Consider the following 21,617-nt stretch of genomic DNA (forward strand, 5'->3'; position numbering starts at 1 on the left):
TTGGGGAAATAAAAGATCAGGGTTCATTTTGACTTAGTAATAGCCTGGCGAGTCAGGGGTGAAGAGCCTGCGCTTGCACGTGGGGCAGCGCTGTGTTGTTTTGTTTGTTTGATGTCTGTTCCCCAGGGCCCAGGATCCCGAAGTTCGTCATTCAAGTCTCGACACCAATACCCTGCTGGTTCTTTCAGCGTTTCTCATGGCCAGCGAATTGAGTTCACCGGCCATTCAGAACAACCGGGGCGAGGGCGAGCTGTTAGATAAGGGGCTGTTTCCTGCGCCTACTTCGAGTTCCCCAGACCACATCGAATCGCAGCACAACTAAATGAGAAGCGCAGAAACGCGGAAAGCACATTCCAGAGGAGCTCTCGAGCAAACAAGTTGAAGGCCCCCACTTCGTACCGCGGGGAGTAGGTGGGCCCTCGGACAATGGGGCCCAAGCGTCCCCCCTTCTCCGCCTTTGAAGAGCGCATTGCACGTCAGCAAGGCAAGACCGCAGGGAGCCGCCGGGTGTGACACCGCCGCACGGGAGCCTACCATTGGCCGAAAATGGCTTCATCTGAGCGGACTCTCCCATTGGCCGAACATGACGCGACTTCCAGTCCTCGAAGGGTTTAAAAGGAGCATTCCAGAGAGACCAGAGCTTTTCCCTGATTCACCTCTCTCGAACTTCTTGCCGCGGGCCGCAGCGTCCGAGTTGCTGCCGGCCCGTAATGACTGTACGACTGTTACTTGCCTCTCACGTCTCTGTATATAATGTAAAATAAACCCTCCCAAGTTTTTTTCATCGCGACGTCCGTCCTCAAACCCCTACGCGACTAAGGAATTGTTGGCCCGTAATCTGTCCGTCACGTAGAAAGGGCAACTTGTGTGTTGGGCCGGACCACTCGTCGCCATTAGAGGGCGGCCGGCCTGTTTTCCTGCCAAGAGCAGGGACGCCGACAGTGACGAGCGTAGTTTCCAAAATGGTGGTGGTAGTAGCAAATGCCAGAAGTTGTAGTTGATGCTTCATTGCGTGTGCTTCATTGCGTGTGCCCGTGCGTCTTGATTTGCTGGAACTAAGACTGCATGGGCGACGAGCTGACGTGCAGCAATGTTCTGCTCCACAGATGATGCGTTCCAGGCGCTCACAGAAGGTGTGGAGCGGAGATTGCGCTGCTTAAGAGTAGCGAAGGGTTTGCAGGGCGGTTGTATTGTCACCCGGAGACGATGCCGTGGCAGCGATGGTCGGGGTGGCTACTTCCATGAATTTGTCAGCCAAAGCGGCCAGTCCAGTAAGGTCCATGGTGGCGGCTGCCGCCAGGACCATCTGCACATTATCCGGGAGTCATTGCAAAAGCAATTCGCGCAACAGCGCATCGTCAATGGATCACGCGTGTTTTCCGAGCAGCTGCCTCATTCGGCGAAGAAGCTGATTAGGGCGTCGGTCACCGAGTTCTTCAGCGGACAGAAGCTGATGGATGCGAAACGCTGTGAATCTGCTGTGCGCTGTAGCAAGGCTGCCTTGAGATCGTCATAGGTGCTGGTAGACAATGGGGATGACATAAAAACTGTTTACAGCGCAAACTCATGCAACCACAAAGTATAAGGGACAGGACACAAGCGCTGACTGCCAACTAACTTTTATTAACGGAAGACGGGTACCTTATATAAGGGGAAAGGCAGAAGTGAAGGGGGAAGGGAGTGATAGAACCGGGGAAAGTGACGATGCGCATCGATGAACGAACGTGCCAGCAGTCAACGCATTCAGGCGCGAAGAAACAAGAAAACGAAAAAAACTAGACAAACACTAGCATAAGGCAGAGCTTCATTTTTTGGAAGCGGCTGCTTACTGATTTCATTGTATCTTAGTATCCCTCGCCTTTTGCTAGTGTTTGTCTAGTTTTTTTTCGTTTTCTTGTTTCTTCCCGCCTGAATGCGTTGACTGCTGGCACGTTCGTTCATCGATGGGCATCGTCATTTTCCCCGATTCTATCACTCCCTTCCCCCTTCACTTCTGCCTTTCCCCTTATATAAGGTACCCGTCTTCCGTTAATAAAAGTTAGTTGACAGTCAGCGCTTGTGTCCTGTCCCTTATACTTTGTGGTTGCATGTGTTTGCGCTGTAAACAGTTTTTAGGTTAAATATTCACCAACTGGCCCAGAAAGAAGTTTTAATGAAGACAATGGAGAGTTCAACAAATCTGCTACCTCGTCAATGGCAGCGGGCGAGAGCTCTGCGATGGCGTAATGAAACTTTGAGGCTTGAGAGCGAATATTAGTGACTTGAAATTGCGATTCGGCCTCAAGAAACCACGCCGAAGGATGCCGGTCCCAGTACTGTGGGAGGCGGACAGCGATGGCGGAACAGGAGGGCTCACCGCGTTCCTCGGAAGGGTTCTGGCCTTGAGCTCTCGTAGCGTCGGTCTGGTCCATGGGCGTCTCCACCACAGGAGCGTATGGCAGTATCACGTCCGGAGTCACCAAACTGTGGCGACGAGCGACCACGTAGACCGGTAAAGTCTCGGGCTCACGCAGGAGAGGAAAAACCGACACTCGATCTCTTAGCGTAGCATTCGTTTTAATGCCCTCTTCAATACGCTACCCGTGCCGGAGTTGGCTTTTTGGCTTCCCTACGTCTTGATATGTTTAACTGATGGATACATGTCATATAAACGAGGGCCGTTTTTTTTTCAACCTCCGATAGGCTATAAATAAAAGACAGGTTCATCTAAAACAATAATTTTATTACCAAAAGATTAGTACAGTTACGCTTACTTTTCGACATAATCACCGAAAAGATTGAGGCATTTGTCATATCTGTGGACAAGCTTTGCAAAACCCTCTTCAAAAAAAGTTGCCGCCAATGAATTCAAGTAGTCCTTGACGTTGGTTTGAAGGTCACCATTGGTTTGAAAGCGCTTCCCACCAGGCCACGTCTTCAGTCCAGGAAAAAGATGAAAGTCACAGGGTGCTAAGTCTGGACTGTATGGCGGATTATCGAAAATGTCCCATTCAAAATGTTCGAGAAGCCGCTGGGTTGCTCCAGCAGTGCGTGGACGGGCATTGTCATGGATCAGAAAAACTCCAGCGGTCAGCTTTCCTCTTAGTTTGTTCTGAATGGCTCTACGCAAACGTCGTAATGTTTCACAATAAACAGCTGCAGTGATTGTGGTTCCGGGCTCCATAAACTCCACAAGCAACACACCTTGTTGATCCCAAAACACAGTAGCCATGGTCTTTCTGTTGTTGAAGGCTTTTTTGAATTTCTTTGGTTTGTTTGGTGAATTTGAATGCATCCATTGTTGTGATTGTCGTTTTGTATCCGGTGTGTCGTATTGAATCCAGGTTTCATCCCCAGTCACGATTGATTTCAAAAAGGTTGTCTCCTTCATCCTGATAACGCTCAAGGAACTCCAAAGCTGACGCCATTCGTCGAGTTTTGTGGCCGTCCGTCAACATTTTTGGGACCCAACGTGCACAAAGTTTTTTGTAGCGTAACCGTTCAGTAACAATAGAGTACAAAACGGTCCTTCAAACGTCTGGAAATTCCGTAGATAAAGCAGTAATGGTGAATCTGCGGTTTTCTTTAACCATTCTGTCATCTCGTTGAACCAGGTCATCTGAAACGACATATTTGCGTCCTTGGCCCCCTTCATCATGCACATCATTACGTCCATCTTTAAAATTTCGACACCATTCACGCACACCACCATCACTCATGAAGTTTTCCCCATACACTCGACTCATTCTCCGATGGATTTCTGCAGCACCATGGCCTTCAGCCTGTAGAAAACGAATAACACTTCGCAGTTCACACTTGGCGGGAGCAACAATAATGGCAGCCATGTTTACGTGGCTGTAGCACAATGCCGACTGACGCCTGAATGTCAACAATGGCGGAGTGTGTAGTGCGAGAGCTGCGCAGTCGCCTACAGCGCATGTCCGCCTTCTGCTGCCCGCGTAGCGTCTGCACGGAGCGATCGGAGGTTGAAAAAAAAAAACAGCCCCCGTATATGACATGTAATGTCCTGTCTTCGTTCAGTGTGCGTTTGTGTCACATCACGCTACAACCCAAGGATATGCCCTCTTATCATCATCATCATCATCATCATCATCATCATCATCATCATCATCAGCCTGGCTACGCCCACTGCAGGGCAAAGGCCTCTCCTTTACTTCTCCAACTACCCCGGTTATGTAGTAATTATGGTAATGTTGTCCCTGCAAACTTCTTATTCTCATCCGCCCACCTAGCTTTCTGCCGCCCCCGCCTACGCTTCCCTTCTCTTGGAATCCAGTTCGGAACCCTTAATGACTATCGGTTATCTTCCCTCCTCATTACATGTCCCGCCCATGCCCATTTCCTTTTCTTGATTTCAACTAAGATGTCATTACCTCACGTTTGTTCCTTCACCCAATCAGCTCTTTCCTTATCCCTTAACGTTACACCCATCATTCTTCTTTCCATTGCTCGTTGCGTCGTCCTCAATTTAAGTAGAAGCCTTTTTGTAAGCCTCCAGGTTTCTGCCCCGTAGGTGAGTACTAATGAGACACAGCTGTTATACACTTTTCTTTTGAGGGATAATGGCAACCTGCTGTTCATGATCTCAGAATGCCTTCCAAACGCACCCCAGCCCATTCTTATTCTTCTGATTATTTCCGTCTCATGATCCGGATCCGCCGTCACTACCTGCCCTAAGTAGGTGTATTCCCTTACGACTTGCAGTGCCTCGCTGCGTATTGTAAATTGCTGTTCTCTTCCGAGACTGTTAAACATTACTTTAGTTTTCTGCAGATTAATTTTTAGACCCACTCTTCTGCTTTGCCTCTCCAGGTCAGTGAGCATACATTGCAATTGGTCCCCTGAGTTACTAAGCAAGGCAATATCATCAGCGAATCGCAAGTTACTAAGGTATTCTCCATTAACTTTTATCCCCAATTCTTCCCAATCCAGGTGTCTGAATACCTCCTGTAAAGACGCTGTGAATACCATTGGAGAGATTGTATCTCCCTGCCTGACGCCTTTCTTTATTGGGATTTTGTTGCTTGCTTTATGGAGGACTACGGTGGCTGTGGAGCCGGTATAGATATCTTTCAGTATTTTTACATACGGCTTGTCTACACCCTGATTCCGTAATGCCTCCATGACTGCTGGGGTTTCGACAGAATCAAACGCTTTCTCGTAATCAATGAAAGCTATATATAAGGGTTGGTTATATTCCGCACATTTCTCTATCACCTGATTGATAGTGTGAATATGATCTATTGTTGAGTAGCCTTTACGGAATCCTGCCTGGTCCTTTGGTTGACAGAAATCTAAGGTGTTCCTGATTCTATTTGCGATTACATTAGTAAGTACTTTGTAGGCAACGGACCCTAAACTGATCGTCTATAATTTTTCAATTTTTTGGCGTCCCGTTTCTTATGGATTAAGATTATGTTGGCGCTCTTCCAAGATTCCGGCACGCTCGAGGTCATGAGGCATTGCGTATACAGGGTAGCCAGTTTTTCTAGAACACTCTTCCCACCATCCTTCAACACATCGGCTGTTACCTGATCCTCTCCAGCTGGCTTCCCCCTTTGCATAGCTCCCAAGGCTTTCTTTACTCCTTCCGCCGTTGCTTGTAGGATGTCAAATTCCTCTAGACTATTCCTTCTTCCATTATCATCGTGGGTGCCACTGGTACTGTAAAAATCTCTATAGAACTCCTTAGCCACTTGAACGATCTTATCCATATTAGTAATGATATTTCCGGCTTTGATTCTTAACGCATACAACTGATTCTTGCGTATTCCTAGTTTCTTCTTCACTGCTTTTAGGCTTCCTCTTGTATTCATATAGAAGGTTGTCGCCAAGTCCTGCACTAGGGTGGCCAATCCTTCTCTGGTGTGCGAGTGCGTTACCGGTTCTGGTCACCGGGATCAAGGCGGACTCCAGGCCTGTTTATGCAATTTTGTCAACACGCGGTTTTTTTTATCCGTTGGAAAATTGCGCGGATCAGGGATTCGAACCATGGTCCTTTTGCACGCGAGGCGGATGCTCTACCTCTATGCCGCCTCTTATCAAGCTCGGCTAAAACCAAATTGCTTAAATGGGGCGATATGTACACGAGCCTATGCACACTCCCTTTTTTGAAGGTATGCGCCACAGGTTATATTCCACAGGTTATTCCACAGGTATGCGCCACAGGTTATATTATTTTCCAGGTTATAAAAAAGAATCTAAACAATATCTGAGCAAACGCGAAAAATAGTACAGAGATCGATATACTGACCTAACTAGAAAATTTAAGCTGCTTAACTTGTCAATGCTGTGTTCAACACAAATCAGTACTAGGTAGCGTGGGAGGGGGTAGGACAACGCGGTAACGTCAACGGGAGGTTTCAACCTCCTGTCGTCGTGAGCTGTGTTCAAGTCAAGGACTTGGTCAGAGCAGTTTACAGAAAATGGGTCCTTAACCTCTAAAAGTTGAAGTTTGTCTTACAAGAACATTGCTAGTCCTTTTTCCCACGAGACCTTCTCCGACAACATGACTCAACAAGGGACATCATCAACATCGCCAATGCAACGTGTTGTTCTCGTGTGCGAAATTTTTGCATTCGAAAGAACTTTCTTCTTGAGACCATGCTGGCCCTGTTCGGGGTCATCATGCTTTCTTTTGGCCACGGGAAAGGAGTGTTCATGATCTTGCGCGCTGAGTGGCAGCGTGAGATTCGTCTTTCCAAAACCTTCCTCGGCGTGCAACTGCAAGGTTTGGTTGGGCTGCCTACCACCAGCGTCATGCTGGGGAAGTACCTGCAACCAGGTTACTGAGTTTCTCTGGGTTCCTAAGTTGAGGCCAATTCGTGAACGCGTGGCAAGTAAGTTCCGCAAGGCGACTGATAGTATTCACGTGCATAAGGGTAATCACCTTCTGGACGACATTGTGCAAGTCCTTGGCTTGCGACCGAATTCGGCTGTCGGTAGGACAAGGACGAATCCTGAGCTCCTATCTGTCATACGGTCAATTTCTCGACGGGTTATTGAAGGCGAGGAAGCGAGGCTGAACTGTGAAGTGGTTTATGCTTTATTACAATGTTAGCTACTACGTTCAAACTCCCTATAACACGTGCACCATTTTATCGGGTTGATAATGCTTTGGTTGTTATACAGACTGACTGAGAAGCAGGCTTTGCGGTGTGCAAAAGCAATTAAGTGTTTTTTTTTAAAAACTAATCATGCATGATGTTTTCGGCTTCACGCAACTCCGTTTCTTTGCCAAAGTGAAAGCCAGGGCCTTTCAGTTGCGCAAAGACACGAATTTAGAAAAAACTTGGAAAAAGGCGAAAAAATTGTCTAGAAGTGCTTTTAGCGCTAAAACGCATAAAAATGGTCTCCCTTTCATGGTGATAGTGTCAGAGAAGGATTAATGGTAAAAGGTACTAGCAACGTTACTGTTAGACAAACTTAAGCTTTTAGAGGTTAGGGACCCATTTTCTGTAAATTGCTCTAACCAAGTCTTTGACTTCATGAGTGTTCACGATGACCGGAGGTTCAAAGCCTCTTTCGTTGATGTTACCGAGCTGCACTATTCCCTTCCAAATTCTTTACTGCGGAATTGTGTGGAATACGCCATTGTCGAGTTCGGGGCGCTGAAGTTTCCTAGTGAGGTAGCCCTATCTCTGGACGATTTTTTGTGCTTCTTGAGATGTTATTTAGATTCTACCTTTCTCCAGTGGAACAACGGAACATAAATTAAAAAAAAGAGTGTGCGTTGGCTCGTGTATCGCCCCTATGTTAAGCAGTTTAGTTTTAGCCGAGCTTGATACGAGGCGTATGTCACCATCTCGAAGGCACCAAATGAACAATAGGTTTGTAGACATTTGGATGATTTTATTGTTTTTTTTACTGCACTTCTGATCGTTTTCAAAATGACATTGCGAAAATTTTAGTTTCGTTTTGTGAGCATCTGAGTCGTCTTGGTGTTACTGTTGAAAGGTCGTTCGAAGGGCTCATTAGATTCTTCGATTGCAAGCTTGTTTTGTCTTATGAACGGTTATGACCCTCGGGGAAAAAATCGCTTTTTGCCTTTCCATTCCGATCATTCTAAGCTGGTTGAGAGGTGTAAAGCGAGCATGTGTTTTAACAATAAGGTAAAGAAGTTATGTCAGCACTCCTTGAACAGTAATTTCTAGCAGCAGACTGGAACGGTAGCTTCCAGCAGCAGCCTAATGGAGGTTGATTAATCCATCTATGTCAGTTACTGAAAAAATAGCTAAGAAAACTTCGCGTCAAGACTGGAGCACACTGACTCTCACAATGAGGTTGCGTCTGATAAGAAATGTACAGATGTGATCCCATATATTCATCGCTCTTCGCGATAACATAACGCTGTTTTTTTTCACTTCCTGCCAGGATAAAGAACCTGAGGTGTAAAACTAATCCATCAAAAACAGATAAATAGAGGGTCTGTTCGATTTGCTGGTATAACTGTCAACCAGTTCACGGCGGTTCACGAGAAGTTCAGAAATTGTACAACTGGATTCCTGTGGTGCAGGCCCACTATAGACATTCGAAACGAATGCAAAGGTGCAAACACGGTATGGGCGTTATGTTATTTCAGACTAATGTGCATGGTGTGTGTAAGTTTGAGAGATCCTGAACTGCAGGTATGATCGGTTTTTTGGGCGCAGATAAACGCCACACTTGCGTAGACACATCAGGCGTGTGTAAGCGGAGTTTGAAGGATGCTCGTGCCCGTGTCCTGCGTCGTCTGCTGCGCCGCTGCTTCGCACATGTACGCCTGCACCAAGTCGGCACCGATAGTGGAATGGCTGCAGCAGAATCATGAACCAGCCTTGCACCTTTCCTGAAACTTTTGAAACGAACGTCCTGGTTCAGCGGGCGCCACTGCTGCACCGCTGAAACGAATGACAAGGTGCAGCAGCTAGTGAACTGGTTCAGGTGGTGTAGGCGAATCGAACGTACCTAAATGAAAGATTAAGAGAACATAGCAATAAAATTAATAAGTTACCATCTGATGACTTTCTCGCCCTTCATACTGATGCGTGTGGGTGCAGCCCTTACTTTGATAGGAACGCCATCCTAAGACAACATAGGGGGGGGGGGATATCGACTCGTTTAATCGTTGAGGTGGAAAAAATCCATTCGGTGGGTGGTTAATGCATAAGCGAACTTTCGATAGCGACATCGTCAAAGGAGTTATAATTCCCACGGACGCGGTGAATGTGCACCTAGCTGGAAATTTGAGGTAGTAATGCTTCTCGTAGTGTTTTTGTGCTCATGTGATGTGCTTCAACACGTGATCAGTGTGTGCCATTGCGTAGGGGGGAGGGTATATAGCTCGGCCTGTGATCGAAATAAACATTGTCGTTGCTAGCAGTGGTGCGTTTGTCTCCCTTGCTCTTCTGTCCTTGTGCCTTTTAGCGCTACAGCTAGTCCTCTAAGTGGCATTGCACACTAGTTCCAGAGATTGTGCTCACTGCCAACGGAAGCGGTACGGTGCATCTAGGAGCATTATACACAGTTCCCTGGATAGTCTGTACCTAGGTGACTCGGGGAAACGAGGGGCATTGCGCACTAGTTGTGGAGATTGTGCTTATTACGAAGGCCTGGTACCTCAGACGTGAGAGACGTCCGTTTATCCTGCCAACAGAAAAGCGATCGCTCAGTCCCCGCACACGCCCCTGAGCTCCGGTGCCGTCAGTTCTCCGAAGGATGCTGGCACACTCTTCATTGCTTCGTGCCATTTGTTGTTGTACATTTTCTTGGGAAGGTAGAAGTTAATTAGACGTTGAAAGGTGTAAAATTTTTGCACGGGGCGATTCACAATTGAACCAGTGGCAAGATGGATGGAGCAGGCGCGCACTTGAGTACATTGAGGACTTTCCTCAATTTCCAGAGAAGTGCCTGTGCTGTGTTCTGGCTTAGACAATGCAGCTGCTTTTTTCTGATGTGATAGCGCCATATGACTCACCGAGGGGAAAACTGTGCAGTTCCAAGCACTGTGGGAATCCTTGTAAGTGAAGCTTTTGCGTTGTTCGCTTTGATTGAAGATAATTAGCGGTGATTTTGTTGGAGAATGTTTCATTTCTTCAACGTTGATTCCAACACGAGAGTGATGAGTTGATGTTAAACGTTATCTCTTGAGCACCACTGCTGTTTGTCTGCATAGTAGACAAAACACACGGAGAGATGCTTGGTTGAGGCGTTGTTGTGCGCCATATTTCATAACCTCTGAGAGGTTTGAGCTTTGTCATTGGCTCACATGGCGCATTGCACCATGGCAGAAGTATTAAACTTCGATTGAATAATGGGACTGTAGGTGCCAAACCACAATCGGATTAAGAGGCACGCCTTAGGGCGAACTCCGGTATAATTTTGACGCCGTTGTTTTTTGACGCCTCCCTGAGTGTAAGTGCACGAACGCTTTTTATTATTTCGCCCTCGTCGAAGTGTAATTGCCGTGGTTGGGACGGAATCCGCGAGCTCGAGCTGCCATACCGGCAAAGCTACCGCGATGGGCACAAAAGTGTTGATTTGACGTGCTGCCGCTTCCGTAGACCCTGCGGTGCGTTTTGATTAATGTGGCTCAGCTTCTGCACGCCCTGCGTAAGTTGTCCGCTTGACATATTTGCACGGTATTTATTTTTCAAATATAGCAGAAATTTACCCTACCGTGCCTTGAACTTAAGTTTATCCTGTTTCCCCGCATTCGCTGCCCTGTCTACAGTAGTAGCGTTTCTTTTCCTTCTCACGTCACGTTTTCCTTATACCCCCTCCCCCCCTCCTCATGTATGTACCTTCGAGGTAAGTCCGAAAATACTGCACAGCTTTCAATATAGCCAATGCTTATTTTTCTGTTGTAGAGTAGTTTATTTCAGTTGGCTTCAGTGTGACATGTTGACTACTCCTCTCGACACGATCGGTAAGGGGACACGAACTTTCTTTTAGATTATGTGTTGGGCTGGGTGATAGGTGGTGAACCTATCGTTTGTGTTCAGCTCACTTGAATTAAGAATATCTCTTGTTCTGCAGGCCTCTGGTTCTTGCGTCGATTTCGTTCTTGGTAACAATAATTGTATGCACTGCAGGTCTTCAAACGCCACTGGTGCTTTTATCTGAACTTGGTTTCGCACATCTACAGGTAGCCCTTGTGTAATTAAAGCTGTAACGACCGGCGATGTGAGCTTAGGTTCCGTTTAATGCAACAAACGGCGTTTTTCGAGGAAGTACTGTAGTAGGGAACCACATTGGTATGTAAAGCGTAGAGCCGCATCCCAACTTTCTACAAAATAAACTGTTGGAGATAATTTACCCATCTAGCGATGTGTCCTGTTGGTTGTGTCATGCCAAGAAGGTGAGTCAATGCCTGGTGATCCGTGAAAAGGCTGAATTTTACGCCTTCTAGGTGAGTTCGAAAATACTGCACAGCTTTCAAGACGGCCAGTGCTTTCTTTTCTGTTGTGGAGTAGTTTATTTCAGCTGGCTCCGCCCTAGTATCTTCTTCTTCCTCCTGTTCTCCTACTTCGTCTTCCATGACTCTGCTGAAGCAGACCGCTTCAAACATCACTTACGAACGAAAATATTTAATTCGTTCCCTGCTTCACAGGTTTCAAGGTTCAATATAACGGATGGCCGTGAAACAAAGCCGAAACGAACTCGCCGCTGCCGAAATATTTTACCTGCTGTCTTTGTCCGGGCTCCGAGCGAGAAAGCGAGAAGAGGGTAAAAGCAAAAGAAACAATGACAAACGCATAAGAAAAATAAAATAAAAGGAGAACGTGCGCGTCGTCTGCTACCGGAAACGCGCGCCGCCGACGCCACCTGCAGCAAAACTCGCCACGCCGCCACGCCTCGTCACAAACAAACAAATGGACGCGGCGGTGGCGGCGGCAAGAAGAAAAAACACACGCACAAAAGAAAAGACGAGTTGCGCGGGAAAGGAAAAAGAAAGAACCGAAGCGGACGAACCAGAAACAAGTGGCGCGGCAACGCTTCGATGTAAAATGGCGCCGCCTGCTTTCTAGAGGCGCACCGCGTCGCTCAACGGCTCCTTCGCCGAGTTTTGCGAGATCGACTTGGCGTAGCGCTTTGCGTCGTCTGTTCCGTAGTGCGCTGTTGTCGCGGATGAGGCGTCCGTGTTCGCGACGCTGGTTACTCTTTTAAGGCAGTGCTCGCGAAGTGGTCATCCGTTCCGCTACTGGCGTACCGCGCGAACGTCCGCCACACGTCGGCTATTGCGTGTGATTCTCCCGGTGGCTGCTCTGTGGATGCGTTGGCCGGGCCCGAACACGTGGTGAGCAAAGGCTAGCCGATCCGTGGCAGCCGTTAAATTCGAGACTGCCAGCGAGCGCCGTCGTGTCGTTGAACAACCGTGTCTGCTGGTCGCCTTGGGAAGCTCGTCGTGTTTCCACCATGGAGCTCTACGTGTTCTGCCTCGTGTGCCTTCTGTGAGTACGCGTACTCGTGCATACTCATGCGCCCCGAGCATTGTAGCCATGTTCACCGATAGGCATCTTTCTTCGACGTGGAGTCTACGTTGATTTTCCTCACGAATTGAGCAGTTGCAGCCAACGCCCCATTTTACGCTCGATGTGATTGCAGGTTGAGTGCTACCAGTGTGCACTTAGGAATTTCAGTTCAATGCAGCCACGTTATACGCATACCAACCCTTGGTGAGTTGAGACGGTTAGATGTCCAATTGCTTAGCAAAGGTGCATTTTGATTTTTCTGGTCGTGCCATTTGCGGAGGAAAGAGGAATAAGCGGAAGCATTGCGGATGCAGTCATGGCGACAACTGATGTCAGGGCTACGAGCAGTGCTTTCAAATGCTACATGCGCAACTACGACAGAATGTGTCATCGAAGAGCTTTGGCGGGATTGTCGATAAAGTATTGATGTTTTCTTAAAGTTTACAATGTTCGGCTTGGTCCAAGATTTTACGAATATTCCTAATATTCCTTACAATCTTCCTAACGCCATCGCTTATAAGAGTGATCAGGAAAATTTCCATCATGTTCTAAGAACGCATTTTTCAAACTCAGCATAACCTAACACGTTATTTTTTTCTCGCTTCCCGTTATTATTCTGCTACTATCCCTTAAATACTGTTTTCTTATAGCCAAGTATCTCCCGCTGGCTCTGTAATTCTATTGATTATATTTTACTTTGTGAAAGCTTCGTTCAAAAGCGTTCGGTTTGTCCATTGTACAATTTTAACACCACATTACTGTATCATAGCGCATTTATTATACTGTATTTGTTGTATACGTATTCACATATGTAATTCTAATTATTGTATAATCTTTGAGTGTACTCTCCTCCCTTACACAATGCCTCTAAGGGCCTGTGATATATTTTTAAGTAAGTAAATAAATAAATAAATAAATAAATAAATAAAGGAAACGAAAGAACTCGCCAAGGGCAGTACTGCAATATCAACAACTACTTCTGAATGTAACGAGCAGCACGCGGAGCCAAGAAGCAATCTTTTGAGGTATTTTCAATTTAGTTCATGCGACCTGTGAACACCTGGTTTCAATATGAAATTGCGCGCAATGACGCAGCCGTCTTGAACCCAGTATTGCTAACTGGCGGTGACAACGAATCCCTCTGAGACACGACACTCAACGAATGCTAACCCAAATTTTACCTTCGTCATGTTATACCAACCTGCTGTAAAAGGATGAAGTCGTCAAATCGGGGCTTATTGCGAAGAGGGCATCCTTGCAGTGACGTGTTTTGTAATTGCTGATGAATTGTCCAAAAAATGATGTGGCTGCTTGTCCCTTCAGGTTGGTTGGGATGATGGGCCGATGTACTAGCTAGATCTCACTTCGTTTTGTTTAAACCTGTAGTTTAAACTGAAAACATACTGGGACATGGCAGATTTCGGAATCCCGACGACGTGAAGCGTGTTTGGGTTTCTTCGGAGGAGCCCGTCGACCAGTAGTGATAAGTTAGCGAGCCGTAGCGCCTCCTCGCCTGCATGGCTGTCCGCGCCACGAGGACGAAGGCGTTGTACGATGGTTGTCAAAGGAATAGTGGTGATATGTGCACAGAAATGTATGCGACAGATATCTAGATTCATTTAAGGTTTCTTTGGCCTTGTTGTCAAGGTGTCGTAAACCCAATTCTACGCATTGCTGTGCCCAAGAATGGGTACATGCCGAGTGGCACATGCGCAATTGCCTAAATTCTTGCCTACTGGGCAATACGAAGTTGGGCGAGTGAAGGAAAGCTGTGATATACGAACTGAGCAAAGGAGAAATCGCGTTGCTTTTTTGTTATTTTTGTGCCGTTTGGGATGAGTGTTCACTGATCTTTCTTGCATGGAGCAGCTAGTGCTAGGCAGAGCTATTGCTCTCAAGTCGATGGACTTAAAATTTGTTAATCAGGCCTTAGCTTGAAGGGTTTAAGGCCCAAACAATGAAACGTTCCTTTCCTTCGAGCGCTTCCTAACCTTACGTGAGGCCTCCTTACAGCGAAGGACCGATGGAGGAAGCAAGCGTACTCTGAAAGCTCCCTTCACCCGTCCTGACGTAAGGAGCGGTTGCCGCCACGCCTGGATTCGAGATTATCTCTTAAAAGCTTTAGGCGAACACCCGAACACCACTATTCAATAAAAAAGGTTGTATCGTCGCACAATCTTTAAGTTGATGAGCTATTATAGAGAAGCGTGGACGCTTTTTTCTAATTTTGTTTACTAATTTTAAAGAAGTAGCGCATTACAGCGCAAAACTTGATGTGCTCCAGCAACGCTGGCACGCCGGCGTCTTGCAACGCCTAGCAACGCCTAGCAATGCTTTCATGCCGCACGCGTGACTGAAACGAACATGCCTGGCAAGACGTACCGTGCTCGCGCTTCTCCGCAGGTGGGCGACAGTGCGCATGCGCAAGCGAATGCCACGTGGTTAAGCAGTGAGGTGAAGCGCTCGTTCAGGGCCAGGAGCGGCGTAAGGACGCATGAAGGTAGCTTTGGAGCTACCTTACGCTGAGGAAGCACCAAGGAAGCCTTCACCGAGGGCCCCTCAGTAAGGAAGCTTTCAGAGTGACATAAGGTAGCCTCACCGCAATGAAGGCTTCCTTAGTGAGGTAAAGGAAGACTTCATTGTTTGGCTGCTTATGCTGAGGAAGTACCAAGGAAGCCTTCACCGAGGGCGCCTCAGTTAGGAAGCTTTCAAAGTGACATAAGGTGGCCTCACCGCAATGAAGGCTTCCTTACTGAGGAAAGGAGGGTTTCATTGTTTGGCCCTAAGTTTCATTGCGTGATGGAACTTGATGAGTTCCATTGTATGGCATAATTTCACATACGACTTCCATCGTACTCATTATATTCCAACGCATCTGCTTCTGCAATTGCCTCTAAAAACCTCTTTAGCATGATTCTTTTTCTCCGCCTATAATTTTAATGCAAAGCATTTTCATCCGAGTCAACCCCGTTTCTGTCGCGTGTCTGGTATTTGGCCTCTTTCGCGAAGGAACGAGTAAGCGGAGCAGCCAGCAAAGGGAAGAGCGGTATGGCTAGTAATGGTATGTCATTTGTGCCCGAATAAATGTAACGGATTTGTGTACCGAAAGAAAGTGCATACAAGTACAAAACCACGATGACGTGAATGCCTCTCTTGCAAAGCTACTTTGCACCGAAACTATGGACAAACTTGCTCTGCATTTGAGGTTGCACGTGCAAGGCTCCGCTTGACTGCGAATCTGCTATGCTCGAGCTGCTCATAACGCTCTGTAGCAATTCTATTCGCCTTCTTGTATGTCTTCAAGGCAGTCCTCGACTTCCCGGGGGACACTTTGCTATCCAAGCAGACCCTAGGTCCTGCTGTTCAACGCCACATTCCCCATCGAATGCTTCCTCAATCTTCTATCCTCCTTCTTCCCACTTCCCTCTCGCCACAGACACTGAGACGTGCACCTATTAGGGCTGCGGAAGTATGCCTCTCTTCTTCACCTCCACCCTCGTCCTAGTTGACGAACTCAAAGCTAACGATCTTGATGCCGGTTGAAGGCGTTGGCACACACGTTTTTTTCGTAATGTGAGCGAGAAAAATTGAGGTTCCGGCAGTCCTGTACAGAAACAGCACACACACACACACACACACACACACACACACACACACACACACACACACACACACACACACACACACACGCACACACGCACACACGCGCACGCACACACACACACACACACACACACGCACGCTCGCACGCACGCACGCACACGAACACACAAGCTCAATTGCAGTTAAAGCGTCGATAGTCTACTATAGCTGGCATTCAGGGACGGAATTCAGTAACATTTGGATTTGGCACTGAATTATATGTCATGCAGTAATTAGCTCGAATGAGTTTCTTTCGAACATTCAACCTGCTGCTAACTTAGCGGCTACATGGGCATTCCGGTTTCCATTTCACCACTGTCTGTAGACACCCTGGAGCTGCCAGCTACTCGCAAACAAGCCCATCGGCTGCCTACAAAATCCGATCCCTCGTCCATCGAGTACTCTCCGGCGCCACATAGAAGAAGCAGACGCCGCACTCCCTATGGGCCCACTGGTGTGACATACCGATGCGAGCTGCACGGACGTGCAAGTGGTTACGTCCACCATGGCGCCTGGGAACCCAAACCCAAGTGCCAATTATGTGTGCCGTATGACAACTGTGGTCCCATCGCTTAATGCTGGACTTTGGTCGTACGAGACGCAACTAACTTGGCGACAGCTGCTTCCGCATCGCCTACATCGGTCACAATAATACGCGCAGATTCGACCTCGGCCATAGAGGAGATTCGGAATGCCAGACGAAGTAACACCGCTTGCAACAGTAAGTGTTGGTATGCACAGGCGCCCGGTCAGGGTCGGACACAGTGCATTCCATGGGACGCTACCACCTACTTTGAAATCACCTTTATTAAGTGGCCGACAAGGTGATTTCTTGCACCGCAAGGAGGTTGTCCGCCGCACCACGCCAGATTTAATCATTTGGTTCAAGCCTCCCAGCCGGCCTTACCCGCCGGGAGTAGGTGGTGTTGCGGAGACTCCGTGTGGGAATGGAACTTACCCCATCGGTCACCTGTACCTGGCCACATCCTCTACGTGGACCTTTATGGGATACGTGCACACATTGCTGAGCTCGAACTTCCGTGGCTACAATTAAACAGCTATTGCCGACATATGCCCTGGCCTAAACCTGATCCGATGGCGGCACATGGAAACAGTGGGTCTCCATCCCACATGACCGCCTGACTATGATTCTTGGCTCTATGGGACCAACCATGGAGTGCTACTGTTGTATATCGCTTAGTGGTGCAGGTCGAGGCATTTCTCCTTTGTGCCTCTCTCACTTTCTGTTGTATATCGCTGAAATCATCATGCATCCCCGCAACAATATATTTAATCGTGTATGCCGTTGGGCAAGCTTACGAAAAAAAAGAAAAACTACAACATTTCATTTCGTCTGGCCTCGACTACACAGAAAAAGTATAAATGGCAGCGCACGAACCATTTCGCAATACTACGTCATCGAGTTAACACCGTAAAATGATCCTTCTTTCCTCTGCTGCATGATAAGAGTGTAGTAAAGATGACAACTCGATGGCTAGGGTGGGTGTTTCTTCCTGGCAGTAGGTGCACTCTTCTGTGCAGTCGGCTGTGTTTTCTGGGCCTTGGGCTCTGCTGAAAGCCTTTCACGAGGTGTTTACAGAGCACACCCATTGGTTTAGTGGACCTGGCTCACTTTGATTCAAAGAGTTCCAGCGCTTGAATTTTTGTTGAGATTCGAAACTGATATTTCTTTTTGTGAGTTGGCGTTCTGATCGGGCATTGAGTTATTTTGATTAGAAATGCTTCTAAAATGAAAGATGCCTTTTTACATTCCTGTCAAATTAGCCAATTTTCGTTTTCTGTATTTGGCTCTTTAGTAATTCATTCATTCATTCATTCATTCATTCATTCATTCATTCATTCATTCATTCATTCATTCATTCATTCATTCATTTATACATCAAATACCCCACTTAACGGGTATTACGTAAGTGATGGGACTTCTATGAAAGGAAACATTTTTCAATGCGCTTCTTGAGGGCGCGGCTTGATAGTGCAACACAATGTCAGGAGAGAACGCATTCCAATCCTTTCAAGTTTGTGTAGAGAAGGATTGGAGATGAGAGGAGGTGTGAGCGTGGCCAGGATAAACAGCTTAGCTGTGAGTTGCACAAGGTGATCGGTGGCTAGGGGTTATAATGCAATTATGGAGCTGTGAATCATAGAATTTGTACAGAAGGAAAGGCGACATATTTTACGTCTAGATTCCAAGCTGGAAATGTTAACACGTGCCTTGAGTTGGGTGGCGCCGGAATGATGATTCGCCTATATGCGACATGCACTGCCGGCCTTCTTTGCTGTGGCACTCCCCTGCGAAGGTCGCCCGTGAGGACGATGGCACGACGACGACTGCATGACGCACATGCAACGACGACGCAGTGACAAGGATAGAATGACAAAGAAGGAATGGCGTCGGTGGAATGGCAAAGGTGGTATGACGACATTGAGGCGGCAATCCTGAAATAATGACGGTGATATAATGACAACGTGAAAACTACGGCACGAGGACAATGACATTGCGACGAGTGTATGACGATAACGAGATCACTAAGCTGGAATGACGACGCGGGCATGGCCACGACGAGATGACGCGGATAGCGTGACACCAAATGCATGTTAGCGATCGAAAGACGACGATGCAATGATGGCGACGGTCTGACAACGGGGGTACAATCCCGTTTAAGTGACAACACGATTAGCAAGGATTACAGAGAAGGAATGGCGTCGATGGAATGACGAAGGCACTATGACGGCGGCGGCGTGACGACAGTGACGAGTCTGATGTTTCTGAAGTTTGTTTCATTTATTTCACAATACTGTCAATCCCGATAGGGATTATTAAAGGAGTGGGCACAGGATCATCAAGAAAGTACAATACGAGCAAAATAACACTGAACAATCAAGAAGTAAGCATAGAAAAACATGGACGCTTACATTCATTGAATTACACATTGGTCTTCACACTATTGCTCCTGCAAAAAAAGAGAAAAACAAATTCTAGGTTGTGATAGCGAGAGTTTCTTCTAAATGAGTTGTAAATGTTTCTAATATTGGCTGGGCAGTAATAGCAGGGTTGAAGCAGTTCCACTCTCGCACAGCTCGCGGAAGGAATGGAAAGAGAAAAGCATTGCTGTTACAAGGAAATGCTTCTAGCGTGAGAGCGCGCTTATGTCGAGTCTGTCTGGTGTTCGTACTTTACAAAGGCGGCGGCATCCAATTTCAGCGCACTGTATAATACTAAGTATAGTAACTTTAATCGTTGAACCTTGGCTCGAATTTCGAAGGTAGCGATGCCTGCGCGAGAAAGAAGTTCGGTTGGTGAATCTGTGCGTTCAAAACGATTGTAGATAAATAGGGCAGCCTTTCTTTGTATGCGCTCGAGCGTATGAATGGTTTTTGGTATGTGGAAACCATACTATGTTGGCATATTCGAGTGCCGGTCTGATAAGGCTGACGAAAGCAACTTGCTTTGTCTGGCTGGTGGAATGCGATAAGGTGCGTTTGATGTAGAACAGTTTATTTATGGCTTTTTCAGCTACGTACTGCATGTGCGCATTCCAGCTGAGGTCGGATGAGAGTATTTGTTCTGCCAGTTCATGATCTGAGAATGCCTGCGAAACGTACCCCAGCCCATTCTTATCTTTCTGAGATGCAGTATTCCCTTAGGGCAGGTAGTGACCGCGGATCCGGATTGTCCTTCAAGAGAAAAGTGTATAATAGCTGTGTCTTACCAGTACTCACCTACGGGGAACAAGCCTGGAGGCTTACGAAAAGGGTTCTACTTAAATTCAGTACGACGCAACGAGCTATGGAAAGAAGAATGAATGATGGGTGTAAATAAATTATGGGGTTTTACGTGCCAAAACCACTTTCTGATTATGAGGCACGCAGTAGTGGGGGACTCCAGAAATTTCGACCACCCGGTGTTCTTAACGATGCACCCAAATCTAAGTACATGTGTGTTTTCGCATTTCGCCCCCATCGAAATGCGGCCGCCGTGGCCGGGATTCGATCCCGCGACCTCGTGCTCAGCAGCCTAACACCATAGTCACTGAGCAACCACGGCGGGTGAACGATGGGTGTAACGTTAACGGATAAGAAAAGAGCAGATAGGGTGAGGGAACAAACGCGAGTTAATGACATCTTAGTTGAAATCAAGAAAAAGAAATGGGCATGGGTAGGACATGTAATAAGGGGGGAAGATAACCGATGGTCATTAAGGGTTAGGGACTGGATTCCAAGGAAAGGGAAGTGTAGCAGGGGGCGGTAGAAAGTCACGTGGGTGGATGAGATTAAGAAGTTTGTAGGGACTACATGGCCACAATTAGTACATGACCGGGGTAGTTGGAGAAGTATGGGAGAGGCCTTTGCCCTGCAGTGGGCGTAACCAGGCTGATGATGATGATGATGGTTTGTACTAGGTGACGCTTTGGACGACGGTGCCCTTGAAACCGTACGGGAACTGCAGACTTGATTTTTTTTTTGTGACCGACTTGCAGACAGTTTTGTCGGAATTTATCACCATTTGCCAGTCTGCGACACCACTGCAATACGTTATTTAGGGATTGGTTCAGTTTTGATTGATCTTCGTGGTTATTCACTGTATGGTAAAGAATGCAATCGTCTGCAAAGAGGGGAATGGCTACTTCGACTTGCTTTGTTATATCATCTATGTACAATAAGAGCAGAAGTGGGGCCCGAACAGAGCCCTGGGGAACGCCGGACAAAACAGGGACAGCATCGAAAAGCGGATCATTATATTCTACGTTTTGGGAGCGGTTTGACAGAAAGTCATTGATCCAACGAACAAGAGGGCCGTTACCAAGCAGGCGGTTATGTTTGTGAAGCAATTTAACATGGGAAACACGATCAAACGATCAAACGCTTTAGAGAAATCCATAAACATTATGTCACCTGTTGTTGCTCATTAATGTTTTGAGCTATAGGTCCTGAAGGGTTTCCACGAGTTGGGTGACTGTTGATAAACAGTTTCGAAAACCGTGCTGGTTTGAATGGATTGAATTGTTGCTTTCCGTGAATTCTGTCAAGTGTTTCAAGATTATGTGCTCTAGTATTTTGCAGCACGTGCATGTTAAAGAAATTGGCCAGTGATTAGAAAGACAAGATGTGTCACCTGATTTTGGTATGGGAATTATTTTTGCAATGTTCCACTCTGCAAGAAGGCGGCTCTCACGGAGTGACTTTAAGAAAATTAAATGAAGAAACTTGCTTACTGATTCTGTGTACCTTTTCAAGAAACTGTTCGGAATTTGATCTAGGCCATTGCTTTTCTTTTCATTTAAATTCAACAAGAGAGGTAATATGCCAGCTTGTGATGTATTTGGGGTGCCCAAAACGCTTTGTTGGCAGTGGCTAGGGACGAAATGATTCAAGGAACCATTGTCCACGGTGAAAATGGATGGAAAGTACTTGGTAAATACGTTAGCTTCTTGCTTACTTTCCTGAGCATTCAGAGAGGGTACGTTAGAGCGTTTGGCGCTTAGGTAGCGCCATAATTTTCGA

At 46.9% G+C, this 21,617-nt stretch overlaps 1 protein-coding gene across 1 annotated transcript in view; it reads left to right on the forward strand.

Moving 5' to 3' along the window:
• The first annotated feature begins 11,921 nt into the window (after positions 1–11,921).
• LOC135918880 (uncharacterized) overlaps positions 11,922–21,617 on the forward strand; it is a 31,856-nt gene continuing 22,160 nt past the window's right edge. Inside the window, exon 1 of the mRNA XM_065452567.2 lies at positions 11,922–12,431. Within this exon, the coding sequence (XP_065308639.1) occupies positions 12,397–12,431 (35 nt within the window). The 5' untranslated portion in view covers positions 11,922–12,396. The remainder of the gene's footprint in view (positions 12,432–21,617) is intronic.

This window comes from Dermacentor albipictus, chromosome 9 (genome assembly GCF_038994185.2).
Source record: "Dermacentor albipictus isolate Rhodes 1998 colony chromosome 9, USDA_Dalb.pri_finalv2, whole genome shotgun sequence".
NCBI classification, from domain to species: Eukaryota; Metazoa; Arthropoda; class Arachnida; order Ixodida; family Ixodidae; genus Dermacentor; species Dermacentor albipictus.